The sequence below is a fragment of the Ornithodoros turicata genome, chromosome 3, assembly GCF_037126465.1.
Source record: "Ornithodoros turicata isolate Travis chromosome 3, ASM3712646v1, whole genome shotgun sequence".
In the NCBI taxonomy this organism is placed as follows: domain Eukaryota; kingdom Metazoa; phylum Arthropoda; class Arachnida; order Ixodida; family Argasidae; genus Ornithodoros; species Ornithodoros turicata.
Window position 1 is genome coordinate 99,484,856 of NC_088203.1, and position 18,150 is coordinate 99,503,005.

The 18,150-nt window shown below is 42.2% G+C and overlaps 1 protein-coding gene across 1 annotated transcript; it reads right to left on the reverse strand.

The window, feature by feature from the left end:
* Nucleotides 1–45: 45 nt before the first annotated feature.
* Nucleotides 46–16,588, reverse strand: LOC135388971 (putative elongator complex protein 1). Its single transcript, XM_064618862.1, has 33 exons — nt 16,339–16,588; nt 16,108–16,245; nt 15,950–16,031; nt 15,784–15,864; nt 14,900–14,985; nt 14,713–14,812; nt 14,502–14,592; nt 14,277–14,400; nt 13,812–13,905; nt 13,510–13,740; nt 12,384–12,557; nt 11,585–11,693; nt 10,909–11,079; nt 10,733–10,842; nt 10,534–10,628; nt 8,884–9,040; nt 7,856–8,039; nt 7,288–7,366; nt 7,109–7,188; nt 6,896–7,033; nt 6,149–6,234; nt 5,929–6,071; nt 5,665–5,788; nt 4,916–5,013; nt 4,631–4,832; nt 4,103–4,164; nt 3,949–4,011; nt 3,712–3,877; nt 3,534–3,636; nt 2,667–2,809; nt 2,428–2,579; nt 1,028–1,106; nt 46–140 (listed from the first exon to the last, which is right to left on the reverse strand). Exons 1-33 carry the CDS (start codon nt 16,480–16,482, stop codon nt 73–75), a joined length of 3,957 nt encoding a protein of 1,318 aa, XP_064474932.1. The 5' UTR covers nt 16,483–16,588; the 3' UTR covers nt 46–72.
* Nucleotides 16,589–18,150: the final 1,562 nt, after the last annotated feature.

Sequence of the window (18,150 nt, forward strand, 5' to 3'; positions counted from 1 at the left end):
CAAAGTCTGTGCAGCAGGGGTAAGCTGTGTTTCGGACCACCATGCTTTCACTTTTAACTTAAACGCTTAATTTTATTCCAGCATGTTGAGCTTCCAGTTAATGAATGTCCGGAGCGCTGGTGGTTTCCTCAGTGATGGATCTGGAAGCGACACAACTGTTAAAACAGTGCAAGTACAGGGGGATAAATGAATGTCCGGAAAGGTAATCAGTAGACCCTGATGTTTTAGGGTTAAACCCGATTTCTACCTGCAAAACTGCAGTTAGGCTAGGCACCCCAAGGCATCGACATACTAGTTTCTCACAAAATATGCGGCTGCCCCTTACTTCTGGCACTCTGGATAAACGGTACAGTGATCGTTTATTCTACAATAATGCCCGATTTCTCCCCGAACTCGGTCCGATGGTAAGTTTTCTGCCCGAATTTGCATGAATTTTCGACATCAATTTATTGACCCGATTTCTACCCCCCGAATTTGGAAAAATATAAACCCCGAAGACTTCAGGGTCTAGTAATCAGGTGTGAAGAGCAATGAAAACTAGAGCTGCAAAGCCCACCCCAATGATAACGGTTTCTTTTGCAATGAAAACCTCGTATAGCATAAAACTGAGCGGCACGTGACAGGATCTGGGGAACGGACACAAGCAGCACAACATCTTGGCACAATATTGGGCCAATATTGAGCCAAGATGCTGTGCTGCTTGGAGAAAGTGCAAAACAAACATTGGTTCCTATAAATTTCTTTGCCTATGCCTTGGAACAGTGCCTATGTACTGCAAATGACATGCAGTTCTGGAAAGTTTCAACTGCCACTGTTGATAACATAATATCACGGAAATCTGACGAATGTAACTTCATTGTGGTCACTTTTCAGGTCATGTTTGTTTGATCGGCATATCCTCAACAAAGGACATAAATTTTTACCCTTCATGTGCCCCCATTCTTTTGAAATTTCAAATTGCAAATGCATCAAGTTGCAAGCTTTGTCACAATGAAACGGTGCTCATGTGATGAGAAGAAAGCATTACCTGAAATGGCATGTTCAAAAACATCTCTCTTCTGAATGGCTTCCACAATTATGCTGGATGAGGAATGTGGTCCCAGAGGCTGTACAAAGATACATGTAATTCATCAGTGCAGCAACGGTTCACATCAAAGCCCATTCCTGAAAAGTGAAACACTTCGACAGACACCCTTGCACCTGAGCAAGCCTCCCAAAAGTGCCGTGTCTATTTGAGCGAGGAGATGTAGAGAGTGTTGGTTAAGCAACACGGTGACTAACGCGAAGAAAACACGTTGTCCAGTTGAGATGCATTAACGGCTACTCTATGTGCATTTCTTTAGTTTAAAGGAGCACAGAGGGCCGTCCAAAAAAATTTCCGATTAAGACGTCTGATGAAAGTGTATGTGTCATTTTACCGAATGGCGCTAAAAGTTTTGATGTGTGCAATCTGTTTGCGAGAAAAAAACTCACATAAACATGGGCCCGCGCCTTCACCCTTAACTCTCCACTCCGGGTATTACGAGGAGGAGAAGGTATGATGCCACGTCACCGATGACGTTATAAGGAGAACTCGTTCTGGTTCGTCGGTCAGTGGGGGTCAGCGCCTTGTCCCTTTGCCGCCGCAAACCAGTTTTGCCAGTTCTCCCGGGGAATTTCGGGATAGAAGGAGCGGCCGAATCATTACCGAGCCAGGAGAAGGGCTTTGTCAGAACCCCGAACAGCCGAGTAGCAGACAACATTTCTCTAGAGTAATCAGCGAGCGTTCTCCTTGTAGCGTCAGCGCGAGGTTCCAGGCAGATCTCAGGCTGGTACTGCTCTTCACCGCCGTTGCGCACGGTCGCTTTTTGCGGCGTACTTTAAATTCAATTTCGGCGATAATTATGACTCTGTGGTGTGAATTACTTCTCACGGATCATCTTACTGGCCTAATTAACATTAAATACATCTTACTGGCCTAAAAATGACTTCTGTGCTACTTTAACTTTGAGACACTCTCCAATATAATGCCGTATGCAGCAAATGCAGCTACATCACCATTTGTACCAATCCAGTACAGTTAGTTTGAATAACTGAGCTTGATTTCTCCCCAAATTTAGCATACTCGAAGCCTTTTTCACCCAAATTCGCATGAATTTAGAGCACATGTTCATTTCCCCGATTTTTACCCCCCGAATTTAGAAAAGAATATTTCCCGAAAACTTCAGGCACTAGGTATTATCAACTGCGAGTGTAGGGACACGTCAGTGTGCTTCGTAATGTTCTTGCTTCATATGAAGTTAATAGAATATAAGTTGACAGAGAACAGAGTGGAAAAGTACGGAAACCTTGCACTCTAAGTATAGATGCAAGCAGGACAGTCAAATAATGTACCTACTGCGCAGTATCACAGAGAGAGCAGGATATGTATTCCAAAACATAAAATACCAGTGAGGTCTCTGCTGCACTTTCTGGAGGCCAGACTTCAGGAATGTTCTTTCCTATGGATGCTAGAAGTGCCGAAAATTTCTGCTGGAGGTCTTTCGCTTCGCTGTCGTACCCTGCAATGGCTAACGCCTTGAGGAGTGACCCGCAGTCCTCTGAATTTGAAGAGAGGAACACATAATGTTGATCCCATGTGTGAAATACACCTGTCAGTGATGATTCAGGTGAATCATTATAATGACCTTGGAGTTTGTCAGCAGAAGAGACAGCTTCTGCTAAGGCAACGACAAGTGCAAGGTCCTCAAATCGGGAGCCTTCTTTCAGGGTGTACTTCTTGCGTTCTTGCTTCTTTTTGTTCCTTGCTGTTCTCATTGTGGCAATGGACCTTCACAGAGAAAATACTGTGGGTTCACACCAAATGCAACAAAATACGTATGCACATTTTTCCAGTGGGGTGTATTTAGACAGGACAAGGTTTATTCAGTTGAAGTCCTTGTACAGCTCCCATCAACCTTAATAACAACACGGGAAAAATTCGGTCTCATTTCCGAGCGTGATAGCAGCCGCCTGGGGGCGTTAAACTCACAAAATAATTTTGTTCAATTAAGATGCCCTTATTTCCGCAAGGGTTGCTATAATAGCGCTCGGAAATGATACCACATTTTTTCCGGTGTTATTATTAAGGTTGACGAGAGCTGTACAAGGAGATCTTGTTAGATGACTAACATCGCCTTGAGCTTGAGGTAAAACACACGACAGACTTGCAATCTATTTTCTTCATTTAATTTCTATTTATTTTTATACAATTTTATTAATTCTGTCCACTTTTGGTGAATTTTAGTTGCTGCCCACTACAGTTTCACTACATAACCCTGTTCCTTATTAGAATATGCACCAACAAACTAACTGGCTGGCTGAATGCTCCTTTCATTATGTTTCTTTCTGTCTGAACTTTATGTCTCAGAGGTATTTGTTTTTCAGTACCAAACCCTGTTCCTTTGTGCATTGCTGCACAGCCAATGAAAAGACATATGAGAGTGCCTAGTTTTACTCTAACGAAATACAGTCATATTTAGTTACTTACTTTAAGAATTACAGTGGTGACTTACCCTGTCAACACAGTGGCAGACTTGATGGATCTCTCAGTTGCTGGTCTAGAGCTTAAACTGGCAACATCCGAATACGCTCCATCATCAGTGTCATCCTCTGGGCCTTATCAGAAAGCAAATGGGAAAGCACTTGCCATCATTTCCTGTGAAACTGACATCCTTGTCAGGGGCTGCTTACCCTGGTCGCAGCTCATCTTGAGTTCGCGCACGACAGTCAGTCGATTGCAATGCTTTTGCCAAGTCTCGAACAAGGTGTCGATTGTCTCAGTCATGTTCACGTGTTCGTTCTTAACTGCCGGTTTCCAAACGCGATCCAGCAGCTCCGATTTCTTGTAAGAGTGAATCTACGTGCGAGAATGGAGAGAGAGCTTTAACAATGACATCCGTATTTTTAATGTCAATTTCGAGCGCTCACCTTACTGAGAGCTTCATCCCACAAGTGTGCTTCTGCTAGGATCCTTATAACTTCTTCCCTGTCCTTTGAGAAGAGTGTGACAGACAATGTCTTTCTGAGTTATACATTGGAAGGGTCACTCAAACTACACACCAGGAACAAAGTCGAAACTAACATTGAGAAACTCTTCATAGATGAGAGCGGCTTCTCTGTGTCGTCTGCTAAGCATCAAGGCATCTGAAATTTGTACCGGGCGAGAGTTTCACTAATTCATACGCACTACCTTGTGCAACTCATAAATGACACAACATTTAAATACTAATAGTTGTATAATGAACAACAAAAATGCCCCCGAATGTGAAGAGACGCAAATTTGTGGAACTGTATGTCCCAAGAAAACCACATATAAAAATAGATGTGCTCGCAATAATGATCAGTTTCTTGCAAGGGCGCAGTCAACAAATGGATCAACAGCCTCGGTGGATCAATTTCTAACATACCCATCATTGGCTACAAGATTAATCGACCAACGTTGTATCGTTCGTGATTGTAGCTGTTTCTCGTTCCAAAGCCCAAAATAATAAACAAATGAATCATTACTGAAGAGTTGTCAGACTTAAATCTTATTACAAAAGCTGTCGGTAACACATGTTTGTTGATATCCTTGAGACAGCTGACTGGCATTAACCAAACGTATACTCACCTGCAACCCTCTTGGCAACACCACGCAGCTTGTCGTCTTCATATCCAAGCTGACAGGCTATCGTCAGCACCAAACTCCAATTAAGAGCAAGCTCAAAGGAGGTCAGTGCCTTTTCGAGTTTCCCGCTCCGCTGAAACACTATCCCAGATTCTTCAAAATGTTTCTTTTGAAAGAGGTAATCTCCATATGCTTCCCACACTGCCTGTATATGAGGTAGATGAACACTTCTCAATCAATGACATCAGGGCGCGAAGAAAAATGTGCTTCGGGTATTCGGGGGCTTACTTTGTACTCATCTGAACCTTCTTGGAACAGGTGAAGTGCTTTCGTGTAAAGCCGTTGAGACTTGATCAGAGAAATGCATTCATCGAAGTGTGAGGGCCCTTGAAGTGAGAATTTTTGGTCAGGCAAGGTCATGGAACATTTTGCATCTCTCTTTAGTGCGCATTCAACAACTGAGATTATGCATAAGGCACTGTGTTTTAGGATAAACAACCTGAAAATTGACTTGGCAAAGCGCCAATTCATCCACCAATACGGGCACTCCAGATTGCAAAGCGTTGGGCACTCAGCCCAGCTATTTCACATCTCATGTTCATCTACAATGCGAGAAGTGCTTTTTTTCTTTCTACCCCGATATCACCAGATTTTACCCTATTTTATGGCTCCTGAAATAAAAACCCGATTTTTACCCCCCCCCCCCCCACCCCAAATTTTCAAAAACCTAAAACCTGAAAACATAGGGCCCTAATTATGCAATACCTGATACGAAAACTGACAGAGTGCTTATAGCATTTGCCATACAGTTGAAACACTGTTGTAATGAAGTTGTAGTGGCCCTTGAAGACCTAAATTTAACCAGAGTTTTATGCAGCTGAATTTGTTCCATAGACAGTACACTTATAAAGAAATATTGAGAGATTCAACCTGGGTTCAAGTACTGTGGAGTCAATATGAGTTTTTTGATAAGAACCTCACTAAAGTCTGATCTGCCCAGGCAAGGCATTACCTGGAGACAGTTAAAAATAACTTACCACAGATGCTAATATTCTTGAGTGCTTTTTCATATCTTCCAAGATGCATGTCAATTTTGTAATGCTGGTAGTTTGTCTCAAGCTGGTTGAGCTCGTTCAAGAATGGAACATACTCCTTTGGGTCCTGACGTTGAGGAACATATTCGTTCAGTGATATGCTCTTACGCTTGCTGGTCTTGTTACGTACACTAGCTAATAATCAATCAACAAATAAAACCTGCGCAAATAATGTGCGGACTGCAAAGTTTATGGCACGGCACTTACTTTCTGTGACTTTTCAGCAACCATTAGAACCAAGTCGAAATTATATGTGCCTAGTGCAACGTTGAAGAGGTCGGACGTATCCACTAAGTACAGCAAATACTTCAATGCATCGTCCGCGGTAACCTTACTTGTTCCTGTCGCATCTAGGTGCGTTAAATCAAAAGGAAAATTGCAACGTCAATAACAAAAGCATATAATGTTCTCACTTCGGGTAACGTACCTTTTAATGCTTTGATTTTTAATAGTGCTATGTCCAACTCTGGTTCCACCTTTTTGGCATGGCAAGTCAAGATAGACAAAAAGTACCTGACATATTGCAACGAAGACATTAGGAGTTGGATACGCACGTGCAAAAGGAGTAAGAAGCGTATATTTCAAGGTACACTTTCAAGATAGACTTTAGGTAGTTGAAAATACTTGAAGATGGTCCAACTGAAAGGCTGTGTACACCTTTTTAGGATGGGTCATAGTAGCTTCCTCTACGGAGCTTTACAAGATACCGAAAACCAGTATTCTATGCTGAACAATAACCGGGCCGGTGAGTAGCGCCATCTAGGGTGCCTAGCGGTGCCTATGACATGGTCATTATATTCTAATAGGTTGTAGCACAGACAGTATTCTCACTGGGGCTTGTCATGCTGCAATGCAGTAGTGCATTTTAAATGTTATGAAGCAGCATTGAGGCCAGCATATGCTAATACATAGGACAACTTGCAAATGTAATGTTGGAGCGCCAGTGTCAACACACAAAAAACATAAAAGATAAACATATCAGTTGATGCTAAAGGCTGTGTGTAATATGACTGTAATATCTTTCATAATTCAAGCATCAGAAACACTACAATTGAGAAATTACAGGTAATGGTGCATGTTGCTACATACATAAAAGTCAATGAGCAAGCAATAAAGAATAGCGGGACGCCTTAATCATTGCAGTGGTTGTGAGGAAAGATCATTAGCTGCTTACTTGTCTCTGTCCAATTCTTCGAGAATTTTGCAGATAGAGTCACACACAACATCTGTTTTGGGCCGATCGTACTTTAATATTTTTCGACTCCTCGAGCGGTATGCAGCAGTGTACATCATGGAGCAGACGTCATCATTCCTAGAAAGTACACAGGCAGGTAAGAACATCATTTTCTTTGCTTGCCTAGAACTCCTGGCAAGTAAGGTTCCTTACGAAAGTTCCGTCAGGAACAAGTTGATGTTTGCTGGCTTTCGTACTTGTAGAACAAATTCTTTCAAGTTGCTTAAAAATGCCTGAAAATTCAGAAAAGGGGAAAAGATACTGTAGGAAAGGTATTTAACTTTCCAGACTGGAAAGAACAAGACAAAGAAAGGAATAATTGAGTTTCTTGCCTGAGTATCGTGGTCACAAAGAAAGTTGAGGTTGATGCGGTGGACCTTCATCAGCTCAAATGCTTTACCATACTGGAAGCTGCAGGAAATGAACTATATTAACAAGCACAAAATTGTAACGTTACAAAATAGAGCACTTGAGAACCAACATCATGGCAGACATTCAGTAGCTTTTTGTCAGGTGCAAGCAGGATTCACAAGTTTCCAGTAATTTTCTGCATAATGCAAGACTAATATTCCCCACTACACAAATTTTCTAGAATTCATCTTTTCAAACTACATTTTTTTCTGCTCTCCTTCAATCTGTGTTCACGAGATCGCTAGGTTTTCCTTTCTTCTACGTTGTTTTTCTCGTTTTATTGCTACGTTCTCAGTCAACTGTACTGCCAGAAAACCAGGAAAAGCAGAACACATGGAAGGACTTTTTGAGCCGACCTCCGTTAAAATTACACAGACTGCATACCTCGTTGTCCCCAAATTTTGATGACTTTCCTTGCTGTTCGAAATCTTTACTAGCACAATTCAGTGACAGGAATATACACTGTGCAAGTTATGGATCCCCCCTTACCTGTCTAAATATTCACATATTGCATCCAACATCAAAGGCCGCGGATAGATTGTCTCCAAGTTTCCCCGTGGCATCTGCAACACTACGCGTCCGTCTGCAACGACACTTGTCACTAGTAATGAACCTCGTTCCAGCTGTCTTGGTGCATCTTCTGCTGCATGCAGGTTCCTTCCTTCCAGGACCTCTAAAAAAAAAAAAAAAAGATAATGTGGAATAAGCATTGTTGATTACTTTTATGTATTTTAGGTATTTATACTGCTTGCCCTGTCAATAGGATGCATGGCAGAGAGGGCCCTAAAAAGTACAACATGCCCAATTTCCTTGTTGATACCAAACATGTGCTAGATGTCGCACGAGAGATAATGTAAAAAAATAAAAGAAAATGCACAGCCATTCATAACAAAGCCAATGTGATGCATATGAGATGACTATCCTGGAAATAGCTAGCAGCGCACTAGCAGCTAGTAGTTAGCAGTAGCTATTGTAGCTGCAGCTGCATAGCTAGCAGCACACTAGCAGCGGCAATTTCAGTGAAAATGATAATAGGAGGATAATTCCAGGTAAAATCATACACACAAAATCACTATTAACCACTACTCAGCATAATCCAAAGAAACAAAAAACAGGAAGAACACTAACAAAGGCAAAATCACACACGCAACTCAGCTCCTTAAGATAAGAGATCTCACTCTAATTGTCTTTAAGATTTCATTTTATCACAAGCAACTGCAATAACATCTATTGCCTATATACCCTAACAGCATAATTATCAATACGTGTTCTAGTAAATAAGAGGCATTACATGCACCCACGGTACATGACATGAAGCTGGACTTGATAACATGTATGTCAAGTTCTTGAACGTCGATGTGTACTCATTATTTAGTTGACAAAATGCCGAGACGGCTCCAGACGTTGATTCTGGATTTTCATATTTAAAGCTCTCAAGTTTAAATTATTCCGCAAAACTTCAAGTCGATGTAAACTGAAGCTATACGTTGCTTGAAGTTGAGAAGTAGGTGACTCACGTGCTATATCGAAATCCAGCAACAGGCATCTCAGCGTGTGCGTGTGTGTCGTTAGAAGCAGAAACTTCCCGTGAACGAGGAAAGAAGTGCAATTCTCACACACAACGTAGTCATCGACGAAGAGCTGAAATCTGTCCGACAGTCCCAAGAGGTGCGTCTGTGAAAAAGCAATGGGAAGTACGTGTCAAGATGAGATCAGGAAGATCTAGTAGAACCATACATATACAGTCAACCCTCGATTTATGAACCTTCGATTTATGAATTCCCTCGTTTTATGAACACTAGCACGAGGAACCAAACTTTTTACATGCATTTTCTCCTCGTTTTATGAACCTCGATATTCGAATAATGAATGGAATTTCTGGGAACCAACTTGGAGTTGCCCAGCGTTTTTGCCCTCAATTTATGAACGCGTCGTTCCGAGGCCAACAAAAACCTTCAAAGGGATTATTCGTGGTCTTATGAATGACGCCTGAACAGACAAAACGTTTTCCAGGTATTGCACCCTCTTTTCTTCACCCCTCGAAATCCGAACAACAAACGGGTTTTTGCAGAAGTGTTCCTGACCTCAATCCACGAATAAGGTGTCTGCTGTCACCCGGAGATTAATAAACACAGGTTAAAAACCCCAGAGGAAACCCCGAGACCAGTTGAGTGCGACTGTGCTGACATCTCCTCTTTCCAAGATTGACACAACGGAAGGCATGGTCCAAAGCAAAATTAAACTATTTAGTATTGGATAATAAACAGAATGTGAATGCGCTAACATCTGTGCTTTATGAGATTGACACAGCAGAAGGCATGGTCGAAAGCAAAATTACACAATATATTGCGTTATAAACACAATCCCAACTCGGAAATACTGTTCCATTTGCTCGATAGTACTCACTTAACGGAATTTTCGATTTATGAATCCCTCGATTTATGAACGATTTTTCGGGAAACCGAGGGTGTTCATAAATCGAGGGTTGACTGTAATGTTAGAAAAACACAAAACTAGTTTGACCATGAACATAAGAGTAATGTGCAAGTGAACTAGTACAGCACAAGAAGAAGAATACACATAAGTTGTGTTTGAAAACTAAAAAAAGATGTGATGTCATTCAGCAGAAGCAAGAAGACAAAACGAAACTCAATCTCAGCCAGCTCTTTGTCCACCTCTAGATCTGCAGGTATAAACGGATATAAAGTTTATAAACGTGTTTGTATGTATAGGTTTTGTGAAAGAGATCACTGGAATGAACTGTCAGTGAATTTTAGACCCTCACACCTCTTTCCTCAGAATGTGAAACAGAACCTTATTTATTTGTTTGTCTGTAATGCACAGCAATTGCTGCTAACAGTCAGATTACGTGAACAACAGTCTGTCTGTCTAGCACAAGTTCTGGGAAAGATAGCTTCATGTGTCAAATGATGGGTAAGGACGTATCCCACAAAGGATAAAGTCCTTTGAAACAAGACAACAAAACCTGCACTGAGTGCCACTCGTATTATGAGGACAAGGAATCGTTACCGATTTCTGCGACACAACAGCTGTAAATAATTATAGCCATCGGGACGAAACATACTTAGATTACTCAATCTATGTTAGACATTTTGGATATTAATGTACTGTAGCTCCTTAAGGACACTCTCTGCAAAGAAACCTACCCCACCAAGGACTTTGCAGACGACAACACTGTGACAAGGCCTTGGGAACTGCAACAACAGTTCGTCACCCGCAAGCCAGAGCAAGACTGATCCATCTAGTTTTAAAAGAACATCAGTCATTTAAAACAAAATTTATTCAGACTTGAAAGCAGAATGACCAGTAATGTTAAATGCGTGCCAACAGTACAAAGCACATCACCTTCGAATGACACTCTGCCGCAGGTCCCATTAGCGAACTGAATGCAGGCAAACGTCCTATCTTCACCAAGAGATAGTGTGCGAACAGTGTCGTCCAGATAGGTTAGCACACTAGAAAGATGAAAGATTTCTTAATTCTTCAGTAACGGTGTGACCTACCTATCATACAGGAATTACCTTCCCCGAAGTAATGTTTCGTGCCCACTATGAATAACATCGACCCTGAGCAGAGTGACAATGTCATCGATGTGGCCGACAGCAAGGAGGCAGTTCTGGGAAACCCACGTCCAATGATAGAGAGAGAGGGGATTGCAGGGTATCCTCTCTTCAATATCTCCCCACGCTATCCTAAAGGTATTAACATGGCCGTAAGAATTTGACGACGCTTTGCGCATTTAAAATGGCACGAGGATACATCCACGGTCGTGTTCAACTTAAGAAGGAAGAGAAATCTAGTCCGTCAGCTCTCAAACTATTGCTGCGCCGAGGATAGGACGGCTAGACACAGTGAGGTCATGCTGCCTGCTTGCACCAGATAATGTAATCCATCATGCTCACTCTGCTTCCGTATTGGCTGTTAAGACTGGTCACATGGCGCTACGCCGCGGCAGAAAGTGCGCTCCCCCACTGGTGGCGCTGCAGTATTTCTCCTGACATGCTATTGCATCTCCTTATCTCCAAAGGTGTATGTAGTTGACGAACTAGATTTATTTTCCTCCTTAAGTTGAACATGACTACAGCTGCCAAAAAGGTTGAATAATGATACAATGGAAGGAAACAGATTTAGACGGGTCCATGCTTTTATGGGAAGTGGAGTACCAGGAGCTTCGGAAAATATTTTGACATGACACACCTGTAGGGCCCAAACACTTCCGGTATTGCTGCACTCAGTCGAAAACCATTGGTGGCCCCTTCGACTTGGACTTCGCACTTTTTATTCTCTTCAGTCTTTACAAATTCACCTGGAAATTATTTGTACATTGGGTATGTTTAGAACGTGGAGTTTTCAAGAAATATTTTTCTCTAAATTCAGGGGTTAAAAATCAGGTAAAAACTCGCGCACTAAATCCGTGCGAATTCAGGTGAAAAAACTTCCAGTATGCTAAATTCGGGGAGAAATCGGGCTCAGTTACTGAGTTAGTTACTGAGTTACGAGTACTGAGCTCAGTTACTCAAACTAACTGTAGTGGTTTGGTATAAATGGCGATGTAACTGCATTTGATCACAAACCAGTAAGTTAGTGCATTCCTGCAGATATCCCAGTGAGGGCCATTTGCGAGGTAAAAATGGGATTTCACCTTAAACAGGCAACCTCAATTCGGGGTGCGAATTCGGGGAGGAATCGCGCAAAACCCTAAAACTTCACGCTCTAGATACGTTGGAGGTGCATTTAGTAAATAAATGCACCAAAATGTCAGTAATTCAAACCCAGTTAATTTGCAGGTCTGCCATTTCAATGGCAAAATGCCACCTCTTTAACAATAAATAAATATTAATGTGACACTGTGATACCTAAGCTAAGTTACATGACTGAAACTATTTTTGAATGTCATGTCCTACACTGGCAAAAACTCGGTGCTCTTTCATAGCTTTTTGAGAAGCTCGCTCAAAGTAAAACGTTGCTTCAATAACAAAGAAAAAGTGCTCCGTACCAGCATTTGCCAGTACAAAGACAATACTGCCATCTTCCAAAACTGCAAAGCTGTCATTACAATTGGAACCCGAACTGAAAGCCAGATGATTGACTTGGGTGTAGCAATGTAGCTTATATGAACACATGGGTGGAGGCACAACCATCGTCTTGAATGGGGTTGACAAAACATCATCTGTAAGACAACACAGAAGTAAGAAGTTGGCATCAATACAAAGCACTGACAGTGCAATGAACAAAACTGGCAGTGGAATTTCCAGTCAAGGCAGTCATAGTTAGAGCCTGAAGTTTTCGGGAAATATATTTTTCTAAATTCGGGGGGTAAAAATCGGGTAACTAAACATGTGCACTAAATTCATGTGAATTTGGGTGAAAAAACTTCCAGTATGCTAAATTTGGGGTGAAATTGGTCTCAGTTACTCAACTAACTGTAGTGGTTTGGTACAAATGGTGATGTAACTGAATTTTTCTGCCAAACAAGTAAATTAATGCGTTCCTACAGACATCCCAGTCAGGGCAACTTGCCAGGTAAAAATCGGGTTTCACCCTAAAGAGGCAACTTTCAATTCGGGGTGCAAATTCGGGGGAGAATCGGGTAAAACCCTAAAACTTCAGGCTCTAGTCATAGTGCAGTCAATAGTGTCAGTGGGGATAGTGTTATTTTAAGTATGATTTGATTATGTATTGAGTAGTATATCGATTTTACCACCATTATCAACCGCTGTCAATATATTCATTTGTATGGACATACAAATATTCCTAACCTGATCTACACAGCTCACTAACATAAGTATGTATTATCTGATGACAAAATGAGGAGTTTTCCATGCCCCATTTGGAGCGTGGACAAACGTGCATTTTCCTAATTTAAAGTTCCACATCTCACAGTGCTTTCTATATTTTATAGCGCATCTGAAATTTTCAACACTTTTCAAAACTGCCACAGCTAACACAAGTTGTGATTCTTGAGGCTTATCAGACTGTTCTTGCATTCCAACAGTGCTGCCCATTGTATCAAAGATTTTGAGAAAAACCATATACTTATGGTATCGGCGAGGAAACTTATATGTAGGAGCCTCACACATCTAGAAACAACACAACGTACTTATGCCATCTGGCTGCATTACCTCCATCGATGACGGAAACCACGGCACAACTTTCGTGGTAACTCTGCACGCTGCCATCAGTGACCCACCGCCAGGCATAACGAAAATAACGACCTTTCATGCACAGAACATGTAAACAAAGCGCTTCGTCATCATCCCAAAGGCACGCGACCACCCTGCCATGAGTCGAGGGGTCAAATTTGAGTGTCTGCTTCAGGTACCAGTGGTAGTTGTTAACTGTGTAGATCAAAACTGAAAAGAAGGATTCTGACATGTTTCAGAGCCATTTGACAATGAACGACTCAGTGCATTAGGAAACTTACTGATATCTTTCTGGAGGCTGTCGTCACTGGCATTCAGTGTGCAGCCAATCACAGCCAGGGCAGCTGAATCGTTACTCCAGGAGAGTTCCTTTGCCTAATGAAGGGATAAACGGTTATTTATTACTACGGATTCATAACTCTGTTGCTCAAATGCTTTAATCTGCACTTTGTGTTCAACATTTTAACTTCTTTCTCTGCTTGTCTAGCATTTCAGCTGACTACATGTCATCATCACGTATGAATTGTGTACCAACATAGGTCACAATAATCATCATGTACGCTGCACTTGAACTCACTCCAACTTTTTTGGATTCTCAAATAAAACTAAATTAGCTACATGCCTCATATTATACTGAAAAGATTCCATTAGCTCCCTTTTTTTGGCAAATGTAATAACAAATAAAGTGCAAACGCTTGGGCACGCTTCACGTTTTCCTGCCTTTAAAACTACGCAGAGCAGCATACCTCAAAGTCCTTGGGTCCAAAAGGAAGTGTGAATTCTCCATGCCGCAATCCATTTTTCTCAAAGAAAACAACCTGGTGCTTGTTGGGAAGTCGCTGACTAGATGCAATCAAACTTCCCGAGGGCCTGTAAAAAGAGTCCTAATTATAGAACAACACATATGCTCTGAAACAGTGGATGCCCTGTTTCCAATTAATGACAAGGTTCCAACATTGGTAGACACTCACTTCCAGCTTAATGCTTGCTCGAGTCCATCAACACCTTCTCCAGTAAATTGCAGGTTTCCTTGTCTATTCCAAACCCTTAATTTTCTATGCCCTAAAGAGGAGCACCCAAAAGGTGACATTGTATCAAAGAGTGACAAAAATTATAACCAATATTATTAGGACAAGCAAGCTAACAAAATTATATGGCCCGGCGACACACACTGTTGTATACCTCCAACTCTGTCGATGCAAGATGTCACAAAGTATTGACCGTCGCCTCTCCAGGAAATCCTGGGGAGTCCATCGTCCCACTCAGAAGCTGGGCCTGGAGCCTGCACAAAAACAGTAAGACTATGTGATCAAATACACTTTAATAAGAGGAAGTGATGCAGCATTCCAAGTCAGTACATGAAAAGAACCTTGATTTCAACTTTTGCTGCTTGTTTTCCTTCTGACCCATGAAACTGTGTTGCTTTTGACCCCCATCCAGCAGTCACTGGAGCACCTGAATTAAAGTAACAAAGAATTAGCTGTGTACCGACAGTTCAATGTGCCCCCAACACAAGATACAAGTGTTTTTGGCTTTCATGGTTTTCTGGCATGATCTTACTCTAGTGACACGTGTGGTGTGCTACCATGGTGATGAGCGACCAGGTGATGAGCGAGAAACAGTCATTGAAATTGGGCAACTCTTTTGTCTGCCGCAAAGGAATCAGCAGGGTGAATGTGATTAAAGCCAAACGAAACTGCAAATGTAGGTTTTCCCTTATGGAAACAGTGCTCTGACGGTGTGACAAAATTACAAAGAAAGCAAAATTTTTGGTTCTACAGAATGGTTAGATGCTGAGATATGTTATTGAGAAGAAGAAAACAAAGAACAGAAAAAAAAACACAGAAAATTCCAGGGTGAGCCTGTCACTTCAAAAGACATCATTTCAATCTGACTATGGCTGATGCTTACAGAGATCACAGTGGAGGACAAGTGGATTAATATAGCAATGTGATGTCGAAGGTTTACACAGCGGGCTACTCCACAGAGAGATGCAAATGCGAGTCACTCCCAGTGCCTCACAATCTGTACATGACGGCAAGGATGATGCCTTATGTATGGTGTAATATGATGATACATTTTACTGATATCTGGCTGCTGAGATGCTTCGTGATGGTTGAAAGGGTATGTATAGTGGTCATGCATTTTGGCCCGACGGTTTGGGTGGTGGCGTTCTCTTCATGGCTACGTTGAATGTTAGGAGTGGGTAGAAAACAGTGCCTTTTTTTTTTTAAGAATAACTCTGCCACGTACGTTCACCGAATTCCTCGGGGTGGATGCTTCGCTCTGACACAGGGTCAAATTCCTTGGTCATTAGCAGCAGATTCTCTTCACCTGTGCAACAAATTTGAAGTTTGAAAATCACTTGAGTGTCATGATTTCACATGCGATTACGATGGGTGCTTCCATCGTGATTTACCTGATATGATAGCCACCACTTCGTGGTCTGGACTCCATTGCATAGCCAATATCCCACCGGACACCGAACCTAACATGTCAGCCTAGAAGCATAAGGGATGGGAGTGAGAACTGAAACAATCACCGAAACATGTATTGAGTTTACTTGTCTCAGCCTACCTCCTCTGAATCAATATTAAAAAGCAAGACATCTCCGATTTTCGTTGCAACACAAACTCCTTGGAATTCGGGTAAATATGTACAGCTGACTATCTCCGCATCAGATGCCTCTATTCTTGCGACTGTAGACAGGTTCACCTGCGACGACAAGACATGTTATATTGGTTTCCATGCAGTGACAGCCCCGAAAATTATGAGAAAAAAAAAACTCGAACTCGCAATACTACTCACTTCGCAGGTGCTGTTCATGGAAGCAATTTTATTCCCAGCACATATGAATACTTGGCCGGACTCGGCGTCCGTACAGATCTTGTTCGCATTTTCCAGGGCTTCGAGTTCCGCCTTTTTTAAGTTGTATAACCGTAGATTCCTCATTTTTGTGACAAATAAAATTTACAGGTGAAGGATGTTTGCGCTCGACGCTTTGAGCTCATAAACACGTGGGCGCCGCCATGATTGTACCATTGTTCGTAGACTGCATAAATGAATATGTCCAAAACGAGAGAATCGAGAGAATAGAGAGGTAGCAATCGAGCTGGTGGTATAGATTCATAACTTAAAAACCTGAGACTGGGGGACAAAAAACGACAACACAGACCTGTCTGTGTTGTCGTTTTTTTGTCCCCCAGTGTCGGGTTTTTAGGTTATGGATCTATGTGGTGGTGGCGGTGGTGAATGGGCTGGCAGGTTGTCGGCCTCACAGATGTGTTGGGGATGTAGCTCAGATGAATCTATGTCCAAAACATTACAACGCTTACCGCAGCTAACTAGCTTTGTGGGTTGGACTCGATTATCTTGCTAAAAACAGCTAAAAACTACCACGGCTTTTCCGAGTTGGGAAGATCACTGAAGGCAGACGGGTGCCTGATACGAAAATCTATGTTAAAACGTTCTGCTTTCAGTCAAGGGTTTTCAGATGTTGATATAGCTACGTGCAGTGGTTTATGCAGAATCCCAAGGACGGAGGGATGTTGGAAAAAATTGGAGGGGTGGTCATTATTATATTTACGTCATTACAGCTTAACGTATCAATACCGACATGTGTCTAAAGCTGAAATCGCAAGAGCACCTTACGCCTATATTTTTCTACATATTACTACATAAAAGTAAATATATTTCTATATTTACTACAATTAGCCCCAATGTATGCCAAGTAAATGTGAACGACGACTATATGTAAACTATGTGAACTTGCATTCCAAGTTTTAGAGGGAATGAGGTAACAGACGGCGGGTAGAAAATCGGCACGAAATCGAAAAACATCTAGTTCTGCATCATTGCAGCTGTCCCCGCATACGAAGCTGCGCGAGAAGGGTCACGTGCTTAGGACAGGTTGACACGCTACACACATATTCGATTACCGTCGAAGAAGAAGAAGAAGAAGAAGAAGAGGAGGAGGAGGAGCTACGTTTTGGAGCTTGGTGACGCACGAATTTGGGTCTGCTGCTCCATTTCTTTTAATTGAGGAGTATGTTCCTCTTCTTCGCTTGTATGTCAGCTGGGGGAAGGGGATTAGCTGGATTAGGTAGCTTGTTGATGTCGAAGATCGTCCATGTGACAGGGGCATAATCTCGTTTCACCTCTCCCGAATGCGCTATCAAAGATGGGATTTCGGGGTGCTGTTGGTGAAGAAACATATCCTCTGGTTACGCCACTGCTGTACGATAATGAAACACATGCATTAAAAGTCAGTGGCTTCACTAGGGTATGCGTCCTGAAGCGGGATCTCCCTTTGCGTCACCACCACGCCCCCAACTCGAAAGCAAAATGGACCCCTTTCCATACCAGGAGATACACGACATATAATAATATACCACACGCCGAAGAAGATATTAGGCGTGGTAGCAAGAGCTAGAGCTCCTCATGTTTCCTTTGGTGTCATCGCGGCCGCGAAGAGAGGTGGGATTGGTTTTTTGCAGTATAGTTTCCAGAAAGGGCGCACTTCACTTTAGTGAGCTTGGGTCAGTTTTGGGTTTGATAGATTGGGGAGAGGAGGGGGGTCTGGGGGGCGCCCCCCCCCCCCAGGCACGCACTAGGCGGTGC

Bases quoted from the DNA above. Each gene is read 5' to 3' on its own strand.
- LOC135388971 (XM_064618862.1), bottom strand. From the start codon at position 16,482: ATGAGGAATCTACGGTTATACAACTTAAAAAAGGCGGAACTCGAAGCC. The intron at 11,080-11,584 runs GTGTGTCATGTC...TAATACCTTTAG, and splicing joins GAAGTGTTTGGGCCCTACAG to GATAGCGTGGGGAGATATTG. The intron at 5,014-5,664 runs GTAAGTTATTTT...TCTCACTTCAAG, and splicing joins CAAGAATATTAGCATCTGTG to GGCCCTCACACTTCGATGAA.